This window comes from Nelumbo lutea, chromosome 4 (assembly GCF_056320005.1).
Source record: "Nelumbo lutea isolate HS-2025 chromosome 4, American lotus-T2T, whole genome shotgun sequence".
Lineage (NCBI taxonomy): Eukaryota > Viridiplantae > Streptophyta > Magnoliopsida > Proteales > Nelumbonaceae > Nelumbo > Nelumbo lutea.
Window position 1 is genome coordinate 21,032,292 of NC_142687.1, and position 17,869 is coordinate 21,050,160.

The window sequence follows — 17,869 nt, forward strand, 5'->3', positions numbered from 1 at the left end:
GTAAAAGTAAAATTATCAGATTTTATGGGCTGACAGAATTTATATAAGCATCATTTTTAAAGTGAGATTGGATATATGGAATCTAAAATTTTAAGTTTAGAAATATCTCAAGTGCATATATGCATTGGTCTATCATTTGTCAATGCATAAGCGTAATGTTGTCAAGCATGGGCAAAAGTAAACTAGAGTGGAAATTTACCCTGATCTAGGATTTATACTCCATTTGCATTGTTTCCAAGCGTAACATAAGCAATTGATATGATGAGTAAATTTGAAAAATAAATCAACTTTAGAAAAGAGATTGGAAGGGCTTGGGTAGATTGACATGAAGAAAAAATTAGGAAAATAAACATTTTGACTAAAAGTAATCGGATGGGCTTTTTTGACATTTTGTGCCTCTTATTAGAGGATTCTAACAAGGGGATCTACTTGCAATTGTGTTCGAAAGTATAGGGGAGGTGGAATTGAATGAGGAGAAATGTAGTAATTAAATTATTTCACGATTAGAGAGGGATCAAATTCAAAAAATAAGGGTATTCTAGCCAATAGTAGGTTTCAATTAAAGTTAATGAGAATTAATACTTTAAATATAGGACTTAATTAGAGGGATTTTAATGAATATAATAGTGATTGTTCAAATTATATTTTTGTCCTTATGATTAGAGATGGACCAAATTCAAAATTTGAGGAATTTTAGTCATATAAAAATTCTACACTAACATTCACGCTTTTAATAGTAGTATAAAAATTATTTGCACTATTCCTAAATAAAACTCTATAATTTAAAAACTTTATGCAACTAACCAATGGAGAACTATCGTGAAAACAACTAGCCATTGAAATTTGTAATTACAATGGGTTTGTTACATCAGCCCAAGTAGAGGTGGATTTGAGCTGAGATAAATACTTCTATTTGAGTTAGCTCACCAAAACAATGTTAGGCTTGAGTTCAAGCGCGATTCAAGCTAGTGACTTGGAGATTGCAAGTTCGAGTTTGACTCAGCTCGAGCTCAACTATGAGCCAAGCTTCATATAAAATATAAAAATTAAACATAATTTTTTTTATTTTGCATACAAAAAGTTTAAGAATTATAAAAATTAGTTATTCGTACATATAAAAAAATTATATACAATATTTATTTTAGGTATATAATATTTCTATTCATACATATTAAAATTGCTTCTTTTTAGATACAAAAAATAAGAATTGTAAAAACGATGTATTATTATACATATAACAAGATTATATATAATTGCTCAATTAGAATTGCCAACCTCATGAGCTCGAGCAAAGTCCGGTTTAAACAGAATCAAATTGAACTTTTACTAGCAAAGTACAAATAACTTACCAAAAGCTCATTCATTTTCACCCCTAATCCCAACCATGGATAAAGCTATTCGCCCCAAAACTTGAGATGAACTTAACGTCACATGATAATCCATCAAACCCCTTTTGACCCAACCATTAGGTCACATGTTAAACTAATCGTTTTATCCTAACTTGTCCTTGTAGCCTTTACCATGTGAATGTTGGACCTTAAGTATCTGTTTGGTATAATTTCCTTTTAACAAACATTTGTATTTGATTTATCTTTAAAGAAAAGTATTCCATAAATTGTTTATGGACAATTAGGCACTATTGGGCACTACAATCAGTGAATAAATGCTCAACCACTTGATGAAATATTAAAAGGGAGTTTCTTTCAATGATTGATGCACACATAAGTCAAAACCCACTTTTATGAATATTAATAAGGGTTTCTGGCATATAAGGAAAACTTTTGGAGTTTAATATCAATAAAAGTAATATATTTAAAAAATTTTCAAAAATATGTTAACTTTTTTAAAAATAATATAAAAAATGGCAAAAACACTGTTCATCATCTTCTTCTTGCCATTTGTTCACTAGAGGCGCTATTCGCCATTGTCCGTTGCCGCCTGCCGCCGCCCTCGCCTTCGGTAACGTTGCCAAAGGTGGCCAGTGGCAAAGGTGGCGGCAGCGGCATTGGTGGTCATTCCTTTGCTCTCCGTTGCCACCTCTATCTCCACCCATCTTCGACAACATTGTTGAAGGTGGAGGCGGAGGCGGAGGCGGAGGTGGCGGCATTGGAGAAAGAAACCACTAGCGTTGCCACTACCACCTTCGACAACATTCCCGGAGGAAGAGGCGGTGGCGAGCAGCAACAAACGGCAGTGGAGGGTGGTGGTGAGCAGCGGCGGATGACGGCAGGCAACAATTTTGGTGAACAAATGACAAGAAGAAGATGAAAAATGTTTTTGCCCTTTATTGATATTTTTTTAAAAAAGTTAACTTATTTTTGAATTTTTTAAATATATTACTTTTATTAATATTAAACCCCAAAAGTTCCCCGAATATGGTATTACAATGTTTTGATAAATACCTATTACACCCGGATCAAAACACATGCTAAAAATACTAACAAATCGAGGCATGATGTATATAATTGGAGTTACCCAAAAGGAGTGAATCAGAGGTATATATATATATATATATATGAGAATTTATTCACGAAGGTAAGACATAAAGAAAATCCTGAACTGTACTTTTGCGTCTAAAAACAACTTGCCACGTGGAGACTTTATTGGTGCCATAGGGAAGTAGCTACTGGGTGTAAAAGCTGCATTTGTTCAGAGAACTTTTCATTTTGGCTCTGAGCAGAGGAGTGTTGTTTTTAATGATGATATCAACTAAATAGGGAAGTAGCTACTGGGTCTAAATAGGTACTTTTCATACCTATTTAGAAAGACCCCTTTAATGATGATGATACCAACTAAATCACCACATTTCTCATTTTCAGTTTGTACCTTCTAAATCTATGAGTCTATGACTGCATCCACATTAATATTAAGAGATGATTTTGAGCTAACAGAAAATCAGCACTAACCTTTCCTCTTCCTTTGGTGTTATTGTTTTCATACCAATACCAAATAAAAGAAAGGAAGGCATTTTTCGTGCACTACCTATCTTATGCGATTGTTGGACAGCTCATACTTTATAAAAAGGGTAATGTGGACCAGTGACTAAAATCGAATTCTTCGCAAATAGCTTGGACAACTAAAAACTACATACCCTCTTGCAGCAAAAAAAAAAAAAAAAAAAAACCCTACATACCCTCCCATGACCTCCCATGAGGGAAGAATTCAAAGCGTGTCCCATTAATTATATATGTGAAATCACATGAATCCAGATGATCACATCACATGTATTACTATTACCAAATCAGCAATTTGCAGTGACTCAGCCCCACAATCACCAATAGGCATGCCATCCAATGGCATTCTTTTCTTTTTTTTTTATATTCTTTTTCTGTTTTATGAAGTCAGGTATATACTATATGCAGTCACTTGATTCTCATTCTTTACCCTTTGAAGCCTTCTCTTTTTCTGTGGCAATGAAAACCCATTTCTGTAGATGCAATGTCTCAAGTCTATATTAAACAACCAGTCAGGTCATAAGCTATCTTATGATTAAGGTTGTAAATGTGGGCCAAATTCTCCATTTAGCCCTTCAGTTTTCCTGTAACGGGGCATCTAACTTTATAAGCCACCTCTCTATTCATGGCCAATGAGTTAAAAGTGGCAACTCTGGACTTTCTTTTCCTTTTTTTTCTGATTAAGGTCAAAAGTAAAGAAGTATATGAGATAAGAACCACAGATGGACTTTCATCATTTCATGTTGACACAATTATTGAAGTTGGCAGTGTTAGAAAAAGAGCCAATGCCATGCTACATGCCACAACATAAAGAGTGGTATAATGTGATTGCATCTACTAGACAAACAGGCAAGCTCAAATGAACATTCATGCCTATATCCCCAATTTATGCATTACCAAAAGAAAATACATAAAATAATTACAACTTCCAAAATTTTCTGGTGCACTTGTATAATAGAAATACAAAAATAAGAAATTTATCTCCAGGTTAAGGTTAATGAACATGGTTAACTCAACATCTTATCATAAACATGTACAGAAAATGAAGGGAAAAAAAGCTAATCCAGAAACTAACATTCTTATGGATTCACCTCCTGCGTGAATTATGTAGTGATCTTGGTGAACCCTCAAAGAGATCCAAGAGATAATTTTGCAGGTCATCTGCACTGTACTTGATATACTTGTCACTGTGCCATCCATCACCCAGCTGACTGGCATGCCTTCCCATGAACGTCCGATATGCCTGGACTACTTTCAGGGATAATGAGATCCGTAAATCCTCGCGAAGCTGAGGATCTGGGATGACCCACCCTGTCTGGCTCTTGTAAACCTCTTCAAATGCAAGATTGAAGTTTCTAATTCTCTCCTTGAGAAGTGCCTTTGAGACAGAGTTGGAACCTGCATTACAGATCCCTTCATCCCTGAGGAAAGAGAGTACAGAACTCCAAGCAGCTCTTTCATAACTCATTGCATGCTGCTGAAATTTCCAATTGTGTCGTCGGATCCAGTTGTCCCCCAAAAGGGCCCCAAGTTCAGATCCCTTGACCTTCTGGACCATGTAACAGATGTTATTCATCACAAAGAAGTGTCGCATTGACGCATCCTTGTATAATTTGGACTTACCATCAAGGTTGGATTCCAAAATTGAAGTAATGGACTGAAGATGGTGAGCCATAGGGCAGGTATTGTAAGAAGAGCTTTCTGTGTCTTTCTCCTCTTCTATAACTGGATTGACATTGGGCGACAGTGACTCTAGATCCACCCCATCTTTGTCTTTAAGGATAAAATTGAGAGTATCACTATAATCAGTCAAGGCCTTAATAAAATTCATGACATACCTGGTCATGGGGTGGACTCCACCTCCAGCAAATGGATTAGTTGATGTGTTTGACCGAATAGCATTATCGAATTCCAATAATGTTCCCCTAACAGAGTCACCCAATCTCTTTAGTCCTTCACGGCATTCAAATTGAATAGAAGACCCAGTATCATCTGAGAACAAAGCATCTACATCTGGGAGAAGATCGGCCAGCACTTCATACATGTCGAGTAGCCGAAACAACTTTTCTGGCCGGCGAAGTCCAATTGCTATAGCTTCGCTAAAATTCAAGAGCTGCAGCATTGAAGCCTTTGATGTCTCAACAAAACAAGTGGAACTAACTGGTCCAAACTCCCCAAAGATCCGGTCACAAAGCCGTTTCTCACTGGCAAGATACACCCTGATAAATGGCTTCATAGCCCGCATCCACTTCTTGATATTGCAATTCAAACTACTCCATTCCATCTTCAGCACATCCTCGATGCTCAGTTTCTCCACTTCAAGAATGAAGAGGCATTCATCCAAGGCATCTTTCCGGTTGTTAATATAAGCCTGGCGACATTCATGATCAAAATTTGACATGAACATCACATCTGCTATGCACTTAAGGTCAGGAATTATATCTGGATTGACTAAATCTATGATGTATTCCTCTATGCCTTTGCTACAATTATCTCTTCTAAGAGAATCCTCACCTGCATTGTCATCAACTGAAACGGTTGATACGTCATCCACAGTATCTCCTTCACTGGAGCGGAAGGACATATGCTCTGGTTCAAAGGGTTGCCTGTTCTGAATAAGAATATTACTGAACTCTTCCTCTAGCCTCACCATGGCTGTTTGAAGAATACTATGAGCTCGACATAGGAGTTTGTTCTCTTCTCCTTTATTTAACGGCATGCTTCCCAAGCTTTCTATCAGCCTTCGTACTTCATCAACGACCTTTAGATACTCGGATGCTTCTTTTGGGCTGGATTCCCATATCATAGACTGCTCAGACTCCCGACTTGTGACCTTCTCCTGAATGAAATTGAGATGTTCTTCAATCTCTCTTAGTTCCATCTTCTTGTTTGCAGCGACCAGAGTCATGCTGGATAATTGGGTGTCAAGTTCTCTCAGGATTTTCCTCATATCATCTGTCAAATTCTTGTTTGACCCTAATGCCCTTACTATGTGCTGTGCCGCAGCCATTACGTGTTCTTCTCCTTCTATGGTTGGTATGAAGGATTTACACTCTGCCATCGCATACAAAGTTACTGGAGAAACAAGGAACCCAGACCCCAAATTCCCAAATACTGATGAAGAAGATTAGATGTTTTTGTATGAAATTGAAATACCTCTATGATAAACCAAAACTAAAGCTTATTCAAGATCTGATGGAGAAAACAGAGGGAGTCCTCTAACCAATAAGTCTTCAACTATTCCCCAAACACTAACTGGGAATACAACTAGAACATTGAACGAAGGTGAACCCTCAAAATGAATTGCAGGTTAACATGGAATGGTAACAGGGAGGAGATATAATCTGATCAATCCATTCTACTAATCTAAAAACAATAAGAAGCCGAAGGACAAAATTCCTTGTAGACCCTCCCTTCCCAATCTCAAATCCTTGTAAGGTTCCAAGAATTGATTAAGAAAGGGGCCGGGAGAGACTCATCAGCTTGGAACCAAAAGCAAAAGAAATGCCAGCCCTTGCCTTCTAAGCCACCATCATAAACTAAGAAAAAGGGATGAAGATGCTTGAAAAGAAACAGGAACTCAGATGAATTCTCAGTGCATGAAATACAAACCCAAAGGAGTTCAGTATCGATTTAATAAAAATATTAACAGGACAATATTCTATCAATCATGAATGAAAAATCAGACAAACAAAAGACGGTTCCTACTACTAAATGCTTCAATTAGAAAATCCCCCTCGTGTCGGAAGATCTCCAGATATTAAAAGAGCTTAACACGGGGATCTCAACAAGCCTCAAACCCCAGAAAACAATTAGACACAAGCAAGAGAAAAATGAAGAGGGTTAACTTAGAACCCACTTAAGCAAACACTGCTAGCTTAACTAGAGCGCTGAATTGTAAGCTAGCTAACAACTGAAACAGCGACAGAGATCCAATAACAATCCGAGGTCCCACAGGGAAGGGGTCTCGAATAGCAAGTCAATCCAGACCTGAAACGATTCAAGTAGAGGCCCTGGTTGCAGAACAGTAATTGAAAGCAGACTGAAAAGTAAAAAAGAGAACTTCTTAATTTTGAAAACCAAAGAAGAAGGGGTTTAAGTGTACTTGGTTAGCGTTTATCAATCCAATTCGTTAATGGAATACGAAAATTTCGAGGAAACTACGGCTTCCTGGATTTCCGCAATTAGGAACATACTCAGAACATAAGAAAAGCTGCACGTTGAAATTCTAGAGCTTCCAGACCTTGGAATTGGATCGACGACAGACGCCGAAGAGAGAGAGACAAAAAAAATGAGGATAAAAGGTTAAAAACAAATTGAACAAGAGAAATTGAAAATTTGAAATCAACTTGAAGCTTTCTTCCAGGAAATTATACGAAGTTTTTCGGAGGCAACTTCCATGGCGGATCTCTCCATCCAACCAACTATATATTTTTCTCCTGTCTCATAGAATTTTGACTTCTGGTCTTCCTTATTACTTTAACTACCTAAAATGGTCCTTAGCTTGCCACAAAATAACCAAACCACCATTTTTTAAATTTTTAAATTTTTATTACTATTTTCATATTTACTAAAATATCCTTACTGTCACACAATAACTACGAAAAGAAGAAAACGAAAAAGTCTTGCAAATTGCAATAAAGAAGCTGGCCATACACATCCATACATACATATGCCAAAGTCAAACCAGTAATTTATTAATGATAATTCAATCTTCAGTTATTTTAATTTTATTTTATTAATGATATATAACATCTGAGAGCAATCGAAATCCAACAAATAAAATCCGGTTTGAGCTTGGGATAAAATCATAGTTGCATAACTATCTGATTAATAGTTGGGTTTATTGGGATAAAATCAAAATCTAACAAATTATACTAAAACTATATATATATATATATTTATTTAAATAATAATTTAAATTTTGATAATATAATCTTAGTAGAAAAATTAAATTATTTATGTGTTAATAAATTAAATATTTTTAACTAACATTATCTTATTTATTATCTATCAAATTTATCATTTCAAATACAAAATATGATAAAAATTATAAGAAAATTAAGAAAATATCATATATATTTAATAAAATAGTCGTTTTGGGGACCAACCCAAATTTGGACTAACCTAACACGCAATTTTGCATAATGGACTTAGTGTTTCGATTGTAGACTAGGTTTACTGGGTTAGGCCCAAAACTTCAGGTTTTTTAATTTTTCAGGCTAGACCTGAGCCTAACACTAGGGGTGTCAAATGGACTGGATTTGATTCAATCCGATCCAGTCCAATGTGAGTCCATTACAAATGGACCTAGTCCAATCCAGTCTAGTGAATATTTTGGATTATTTTGGACCGGTCCAGAGACTACCCAATCTGTTCAAATTCATGTTAATTTAGATTGGTTTTAACTCAAAACCTAGTCCATTGACACCTATGTTCTTATCTTCTATCAATGGACCAGATATTGGTTCAATCCAATATAAATTCATTACGAATAGACCAGGTCCAATCCAATATTTTATATTGGTCGATCTAAATTCAATACGTTTTATTGGTCCGTCCAATCTGTCCAAACGAATTTTGATTTGAACGGAGTTCAATCCAAAACCGGTCCGTTGACACCCCTACCTAACACTAGGTAGCTCGAGCCTAGAATGCACCTGAACCCAACCCAAGTATATCAAAATTCAGCATAGGTTGGGCCTGAATGGGCGGGTCAGGCTTAACTTTACGTTTCCAAGGTTTGTCCCTTAGGCCCAATTCTTATCCAACCCGATTTCGGTCCTACTCAAGGTTTTTAACCAGTTGTTGACTTGGATGGTTGAACCATTTGAACCGTCACCCGATCGACTTTTCGACTATAGTTCTCATAAAAACCCGAGATTTGTTAAAAAGTCATTGACAGGCGACCCAGACGATTGAACAGTCAAATTGGCAACGCGTTAAGCAGGCGACGGTTCAACTGTCGACTTATACGTTTTAGTCCATTTTTTCGGTTTAAAATTTTGAAAAATTCCCTAAAAGTCCCAACTCAAGCCCCCCTTCTCTTTTTACATTTTTTAAAATTTCTCACATTTTTTGCATTTTTGGATATGTATTTTTCATAAATATTAGACATTTTTTATAAGTTTTATGATATTTTTCAGACATTTATATTTATATATATATATATAATTTTTTACTATTGTAATTATGATGTCACCAAACTGAGCCATTCGACCCGCCCGGTCAAACCAGTGACCTGCGACCCGTTGGTAAAACCGGGTTGACCTCCGGGTCGGTTTTAAAAACATTGGTCCTACTTCTCGTTATCTTGATAACCATAGTCAGGATGATGTTATTAGTTCCACAATCACTATGCACCATGGCCAGAGAGAAGTAGCTAACAGAGAAAGGGTTTCAAGGGTTTGACAAGAATTCAAGCATCTGACCTTAGTTTTGAAGAACTTGCAGACCACGGAACTTCGAAAACGATGAGTCCTGGACATCTTTGACTTTTGAAAATACCTCAATACTGTACATAAATATGCTGTTAAAAGAGACCCCCTCCCTTAATTACAACAAATTTTGTTCCACTTCTGAATATAACTCCAGTTGTATGCTTTGAAATTTCAAGAAACTTTCTTGTTTATATAAGTTGCCTAAACTCCTTATTCGCTAGCATTTCTCTCCTTAATTTATGCCCACAAGCATCAAATTAATCTTGTCAAAGCGGGGCTATTCAATCGTTGAATGGGTATGCTTGGTCATGCAATGGAGTTGATTAATTCAGAATTTATTGTAAATTACAAGTAGGTCCAAAGCAGGCCACTACTAGCAAGGTCAAAGCTTCCTAGCCTTGTCCTGAGTCATGGAGTTTTTAATAAAGGAAAAAGTGTTTTCTAGACGGGTCGTCAAGATGCATTAAGCACAGAGTCTCCAGTCAGTCCAGGCATGAGATGGCCTGTCCAGATTGTCCATATTGGTCAGGCAACTCTCTAGACGGCTCATGTGTTTAACATTCACAATCCACCTCTCCACTGTGGCCTGCCAATGGTTTGGACACTTTAATTCCTTGACAATATCAGCTATTGACCCTTGAAAGCCACATATACCTGAAGAGATGTTCAAGAAATTAAGACCCATTTCGTCTTCCATGTGAGACAATTGGGCTGATATAATCTAGAGTTCTTTAATGAGGAGCAGAAAGAAAAATCAAGACCACACAACTTCACTTTTCTTATTTTTCATCAAATTGACTTTTGGAAATCAATGCACAGCTAAGATACAAACAACACTCCTCGGACTTGAATTTGTTTCTTCTATCACACAGACACATTCTTTTAACTCTGACTCGTGCTTTTCCTTTTAAATCATCACAAATGGAATTTTGATTTCCTTTTTCCTGACTTTTCCAGGATTTATGATAGTCAAAACAAAGAAGAGGACTCTTTGTCTTCAAAACAGTTTTTTTTTTTTTTGTTTTTTTATGACTTGGGTAGATTTTCCCCCCTTAAAAATGATTTGAACAGCTGAAGAGCTGCTCTGGGTTTGAAGAGTGGTACTTCATGGCCTGCACCACGTACTGTTGCAAACGTGAGCCCTTCATAAACTTCTGTCCAACCTCCCACCTTCAGAAACCACAACTCACTATTAGAATCATGGTTTGGAGTTAATCAATTAAGATGGAAAGTTCCTGGAAAAGTAGTAATAAGACTGTAAGAGTATACAAAAACATGGGCAATAGGCAGAGTGGCAGACTAATTACTGACCTGCTTCTTTACATACCACGGATACCATGGAATTTTGGTAACTAAGTTGAGCCGTGCAAGAGAAAACCTGGTGGCTGTAACTGGCACAACTGAATCGACATCGCCGCTACAGTAAACAGTCGAGAAGAAGAAGAAGAAGAAGCACAATTAGGACTAGAGGACTAAATTGAGAAGGAAACTAACTAAACAGAGAACAGAAAAGTCATGGACCTGAACACCCAAACTCTCAAACCACCAGCAATCATCTCCTTGTAAGTGGGAAGAATTGATACTTCTGTGTCATTCCAATTCCGGTTCAAAATTCCACTGCAATAACAGTATTATAATTAAATAACACCAGCTTTGTCAGCTAATGTAGCTCAAGTATAACATAAGCTGGTCTCACTACAAAAGAAATGGAAACCAATTTTAACTCTTTTTTTTTTGTCGCCTTTATCTTATCCAATCTGATCCCCTAATTAGATATTTATCAGTACACATCCATTTCTATTGATGCAGATTTCAGAGTGCTTCTTTTAATACAACACTACACTCTATATATGTTATAATGTGAAGGCATTCAAATTTACAAAATTAATGAAGAAAAGAAAGTATGTTTCTGTCAATCACCTGCAAGCAGTCCATCTATAAGGGATTTTAGTTGTGTTGGCATGGAGGGCTTTCTGCACATCCGGCCTGTTGTAATAAATCTCAGCGTATTTTTCTGTACATGGATCATATCCAGAAAACTGACAGAAAATCTGGTAAAAACACCAAACCAAAACAAGAAGTATAACATATTCAACTTATTGTAGATGGATCAAGTTATCAATGAAATTGGAATCAGATGATGCAAAGCTTGTTGAATTAATGAAAACTTATTAATTTATCAAATCACACAACTGGACTTCATATATTAATCTGTGTTGTTACTGTAAAATATTCGAAAATATTACCGGATGTGGTCGATGTGGCAAACGTAGCATCCGACGTGTAACAGCGCCATCTGAATTAATGCTGCAAGGTGGAGCATATATGTTGTACTGGTCAATGTTGCCAAATTCCTGATCCAAGGCATATGTGTACAGTGATTCGCATTCGTCGGATTCCTTTTGCCGGCGGAAGTCGCAAGTGTTTAACAGTTGCCTGTATGTTTTGTCGGAGATCATGGCGTGGCTCCACCAGTAGGTTACTGTGCCCAGGTTGTCGTAGTAATTGTCTGTGACTGCATTCCCAACCTGGAAGGAATGTGTACATCAGTACATTGGTTTTCAATGAAGTTGTTTCATAAACCTTTGGACTACAATTTGCAGAACCAGTTTGTGTAGCTGATTGTTCATCAAGTTGGTTGATCCATCCGGTTTACCAATTATCATTTGTTAGACTTGGAGATGGACAAAGAGAAAAGAGTGCCATTGTTCTATGGACTTGAGCATCAAAGCATATCCTCAAACATGAACAAGAGAGAATTGAGAAAAAAAAGGTAAAAGAAAGTGTACCATTATTCCTTTGAGATTAATGGGGTGCTTAGTCCTGGTGTTGTATTTCATAATTTCTCTGGCCAACTGAGGGACATAGTGTCCGGCATAGCTTTCTCCGGTCAAGAAGACTTCCCGGTTCTTGTAACGTGGGAACCGGCCCAACCATCGGATCAAGAATTCGAGCGAGTCCTTAGCTGAATCACACCCATCCCTTAGATTAATTACATGAATAATTCAGTCTGTTCTTTAATTCATACACTAAACAGCAATTGAAAGTGTTCACCATGAACTGTAAACTGGAAGGAAAATGAAAATGAGTGAGTTAGAACTCAAAAGCTAAGTGATGGTGAGGAGAGATGTGAAAGTCTGGTGAGGCCTTGTTTTATGGCAAATTTTTTTAAGGCCCCGCTCGCTTTTCGGCATGTTATTCACCCGGAGGAAACACTTACTCAGGTAAGTGCATTTACCTATGTTCTTTTATTTCCCAAGTAAATAAGACAATGACCATTTTAACCATAAAAATCCATTATTAAAAGGGACAATTTTTTGCCCATCCAAGTGTTGGCAACTTTTTCTATGTGAAAAAGTTATTTATCCACCTTGGAGATGGATAAGTGATACCTGGGTAAGTAATACACAAGAAAATAAATTTTATCTGATCCCCACATAAATTTAAAAAAAAAATGAATGCCCCCGAATCTAATCAACATCATGTAGAGCATTATTTAGTTCATTATGTAATGGAGCATAGAATTAGAGCACCCAAGTCCCAATCCCACTCCCTCTTAATAATTCTTGTATAGAAAAGAACTATAGACGGATTATGTATGGTAGCAAAAGGAGCCATGAATAGGATGACCTTGCTCCATAGTGCAAAGCCCACATATCCATATCGTCTTGATTTTGGGATATTGGGTTTGTATCATGTACCCTGTAGCCCACTAAAGTAGGGCCCATAAACTAAAAAGCCCAAACCAGTGCCCACATTCCAATCGGGTTAGAGGAGAGCCCATAACAAGGTTTCACAATTGATCATTTCCCACAACCACTAGCACTATCACCAGCACTACCACAAGGCCCACAACCACTACCACTACAGTAATAAACTAATTATAATAGAAGAGGAGGTGACGCATGGCCCATTAACTCGTTAGTGTTCATGGAGATGAGATTGCTTCAACCTGATTGAGAAAGCTTAACCAGAAAAGCATTGAGAGTGGAAACGGGGGGGGGGGGGGGGGGGTGAGGGGTCATACCGGTGCGCCGATCGCCGGTGTCGAGGAGGTCAGACGATCTGTTGCTGTATGAGAACCCGACGCCGGCCGGAGTTTCAAGGAACAGAAGGTTAGCAACAGTGTTCCATGAGAACTTGTTGAGGTATAAACCCGACCCGCTTTTATTTAACCTAAACGGGCCAATCTCTTCCGAGGCACCATAAGCCACCGAAGAGCAGCCAGGACCTGAGAAAAACAATTCAGAGAAGAGCAATTAGTAAATGCTTATGATGTACAATCCACAATTAAAAACCCCATATTCTTTTGACCCGACACTCTATGAAGTATGATCCTACCTGTCTCGGGTTTATGCTCCGAGTAAAGACAACTCGCCAAAGACATTGACGAGACTGCTCCGGTTTTTTTTTTCACTATTGAACGTTAGTGAGTTACACTAATTATTGAAAGGTTTTTGATATGTGGTCAGAGAGTGAAGAGCTATAGAGACAACAAAATAAAAGAAATTTGAATAGAAAGAAGCCAAGAAGGAAGTAGGTTGAATATTGATGGACGATTTCGTCGCATATAACCATTAAATTCAGAAAAAAGATATAAATGGTGGGTCCCGATCGGTGGTGCAGTGCTCTCGTCCTGTTCTGAGATTTGGTTTTAGTTTTACAGACAGTTAGGGAACAATAAAATTTATTTGTTAAAGGTCAATTGAATTGAAGGATGGTCTGATGGTCTTGGCTGTGATATCATTCATTCACAATTAATGAATGCTGTTTAGGGTTGCTTGCTCTCATTGAATTCTTGTAGACTACGAAATTTTGGTGCAGAGAGAGAGAGAGAGAAGGGGTTGAACCAAGCTTACTTACCCAACAAAAGAACCCAAATGATGAAAATGAAAACAAAAAGATAATAGAAAAATAAAAGTTTTAATGGCGAAGGCAAAAGAGGTTCAAAGCATCTGTTGTCTCTTTTCTTTCTTTTCCATCATTTGTTATCATGTCGGCAACGTGAAAAAAAACATGCGTGTTAATCTTTGACAAGCTAGAGAGAGAGAGAGAGTAGAAAATGGGGCTGTGCAGAGTGAAGAAAGAAGCATTAGACATCCTCTCTGATAAAGTAATGTTAAATGTGAATTCCTTCTAACTACTCTTACATCGGTTATAATGTCTGTATTTCTACTGGTTTCTGTCTCTATAGCATTTCAATTGTTCTACTGCTACATGCTATCCGCCTATCAGAACTAAAAGAACCACCCCACCCATCACGGACACATACGATATGTGTGTGAGTGAGTCTGTGTGTGTGTGGAGAGAGAGAGAGAGAGACCTCCATTAAGCCAAACAACGAGGGGTTTGGAGAGTGGTTCATGAACAGCCTCAGTGAGCCAGTAGAAGAGGGCCCTTCCGGCGACTTGATTAACGGTGACATAGCCGGAGAATTGCTGGAAAGAAACTTTTGGTTGCCCCGGAAGTGCTTTTATCCGATCGGCCTCTTCTTCTGCACCTACTCCATGACTTGCACCCACAGACACAAGAAGCAGAAAAGCGAAAAGAACAGAAACAAAGATCTCTCTTCTTCCAACGGCCAGGGCCATGAAGTTCATGGAGTACTACTACTGGCTATAGAAGGAGAAACAAGGTTACGAAGATGATGATGAGTAGTACTAGCTGTTTGCGTTATCGGTACTGGTAGGATGTGTTGTTTTCGATGAAATAAATAGGAGAGAGAGAGAGAGAGAGAGAGAGAGAGAGAGACAATATTACTTATTACATTAAAATAATAATAATAATATGGATAAAAAATCGTATTGTTGTTTTCTACTTTTCTTGAGGGAAAAAAGGGGTCACATGGTTTGAGCACGCCAGCCAAACAGTCCCTTGAATCCTCCTTCATTTGCTCTTGTAGTTGTATCCACATACACAGAAACAACTTTGACTACCCTCCTCTTGACTCCATTCATTTTTTGTGGCTATATATATTTATATATCTTCGGTTTGTATAAGCTTTGAGCATATAGTCGGTCTCAGTAAAATAATTACTTATTTTGGGGCTGGACCACACCAATAAGCATTTATTTGAGTTTGGGAAATAAGTACGAATTGATGAAAAGCCTAAATTTTGGACTTATTTTTAAGTGCTTATTTACTTTCTGATTTATCTAATTTGTCCGTCAAGTTATTCTGAAAATACCTATACTATTCCTACTTAAAATAAATGCTTATTAGAATAAACACCTATTTTTAAGCATTTATTTTTCAAATGAGCATTCTCGAACTTAGCCTAAGACCAAATTGAATGTGGTTTCACTTCTCCTGGCTTTGCAGGCGAGCCGCCCGGCCAGCCGGGCCGGCAGTTTTCCTCATTGTTTCATTGGGTTCAACTAGTAGAGGACAAGAGCAATGATGGCCATGAATGAGGGGTTCTTTTGGACTGGCATTGCCCCCCTCCAAACCTCCAGAGAGGCTAAAAGGCAGAGGGACTTTGCCTTTGCTTTTGTCACCAGCTTACGTCTTCATTATTTTATTGTTTCCCATTTTCAGCATGCCCGGCAGTAGACCTCTAGAAAGGCCACTAGTCAATGCAGGTCCCGGGTCTGACGGGTGGAATTGATACGGACCTAGCTAGACTCCGGCCTTTTGGCTTGAAGCTGAAGCAGCACCCAGTCTCATTAGACTGTGGAGCTGGAGCCTTTTGGCCAAGATAGACCTCTACCAGTTGTAATAATGGAAGCATATACTTCTGGAGTCAAGAGAAGATGGGAGGGAAAATTATGGATCGGTACAAATTCTCTTGCTTCTCTTGTGTGGTGTTTTGTATGGATGAGTGTTGGTGATCAATGGCTGGTCTGGTCTTTTTAATCAGAACGGGAAGATGGAAGATGGAATTTCATCCTGAGCCCAGTTGGGGTACAAAACTACAAACAGTACTCCCTAGCTACAATGCTTTCTGCCTTTTATTGACCAACTAGCCAGCTAGCTTGGTTTTCTTGGTTAGCACTAGAAAAATGTTTGAGCCTGTCACTGAATTCTATGAGAATAGGATATTTTCTGGGCTGTTTTACTCCAAAAATATCATGATTTCAACCTTAGGCAAACATTTTATTTGCCTCTCTGGAATTGTCTGTTGAGTTCTTCAGATAGAGGGTTGGGTTAACTTGCAATGTTAGAGTGGATTGTATGTTTTCCAATCACAAGCCAAAAGATGATATATCTGATTATCTTCTGAGCTTATTATATGAAATTTCATGAAATGCTTAATTTAAAATACTACTCTGCCTTTTAATGCCTTTCTCAAATAGTGTTTCCTTCTTTTCAGCTTTTACTCATAGGAGTGAGCAATTCCATTAATCGATAGTCTCAAATCTCGACATTCCAATTACCAACAAAGGAAAGAAAAGAAATTAACCAGTTTAATTAGAATGAATTGAAATTATTGTTTCCTTTAAAGATTATCTACACACAGTAAGAGTTATCATGCCAGGTTTGCATTCTTTATTATTTCATCTCCAATTCTTTTAAGAACATATTAATTCATTGCAGTGATGAAGACCATGATGATGTTAGTGATGATATGATAATCATACAAAAGATATTCCCACCTGTACCCTTTGGCTATAGCAATTAATAATGAAGACATATTATATTTAGTTGTTGCAACAGAAAGACTAGTTAAGTAATGAAGGTATTTGTAGTATAGAGTAATAGGCAGTAGTGAGTAGGTGGTGTGGATAGAACAGGAGTAGTTTTAACTTTCTTAAGTATTAATAGTTATTGGGGAGGGGAGAGAGAGAGAGAGAGAGAGAGAGAGAGAGACTAGGGGTAGAGTGTGAGTCATTTTCAATGAAATGAATGCTATATGGGAACCTGCACAGCATTGAAAAGCTCGATATGTCATTTAATGGGTTAGATATCATCGTTTGGGTTCAATTGAGGGGACCCTCATCCTTCCCGGTCCCTTCCTTCCATCTCTTCTCTTGTCTTTTATTTTTCTTTCTTCTCTTGTTTCTAACGTTAACTTACTCAAAATGTTGGCTTCTCTGTTAGAAGCCTGAATCATGTCAGACCCACAGCTTGTTTGATGGGCTTATTTGAAGGGAGATAGTTTTGTATCTTACTCTCTCTTTCACTGCTATTACACGTCTCTCTTCCTTTGAATATCCTTCAGCCACCGACACCCCACACCCATTTATTTATTTGTCTTAGATTCAATATAATCCAAGCACAATCCCTGGAAACACATGAATGTATACCCAGATGACTGGACCCACCCTTGAAAGATACAGATTATCAAACTGTTTGGTTTTCTTTTGAGTACTCATGCTAAGCCGGTCTAGGACATTTATGAGCTCTAGCCATTAAGCCCATGTGATTGGAATTTAAAAATTGATCATGTGGAATGATTGACTAGATCAGATGGTCCGGATCATTCCCTCATGTCTGACATCTGGATGGGGAATCATTTGGTCTTATGGCAAGATG

At 37.7% G+C, this 17,869-nt stretch overlaps 1 protein-coding gene and 1 pseudogene across 3 annotated transcripts; both read right to left on the reverse strand.

Moving 5' to 3' along the window:
• Window positions 1-3,809: 3,809 nt before the first annotated feature.
• On the reverse strand, window positions 3,810-7,389 carry LOC148854485 (exocyst complex component EXO70E2 pseudogene; annotated as a pseudogene). The gene has a single exon (XR_016112457.1). The product of XR_016112457.1 is annotated as an exocyst complex component EXO70E2 pseudogene (transcript).
• A 2,753-nt stretch (window positions 7,390-10,142) lies between these two features.
• LOC148854486 (serine carboxypeptidase-like 25) lies at window positions 10,143-15,339 on the reverse strand. Of its 2 annotated transcripts, none has more exons than XM_088941079.1 (8): window positions 14,718-15,339; window positions 13,422-13,625; window positions 12,184-12,359; window positions 11,641-11,922; window positions 11,315-11,445; window positions 10,916-11,011; window positions 10,706-10,811; window positions 10,143-10,564 (listed from the first exon to the last, which is right to left on the reverse strand). In XM_088941079.1, the coding sequence occupies exons 1-8, from the start codon at window positions 14,992-14,994 to the stop codon at window positions 10,421-10,423; spliced, it is 1,416 nt and encodes a 471-aa protein (XP_088797205.1). In that variant the 5' UTR covers window positions 14,995-15,339; the 3' UTR covers window positions 10,143-10,420. The 2 variants fall into 2 exon arrangements, with proteins under 2 accessions (XP_088797205.1, XP_088797206.1); XM_088941080.1 differs by having other exon boundaries at window positions 11,315-11,433; window positions 14,718-15,078.
• Window positions 15,340-17,869: the final 2,530 nt, after the last annotated feature.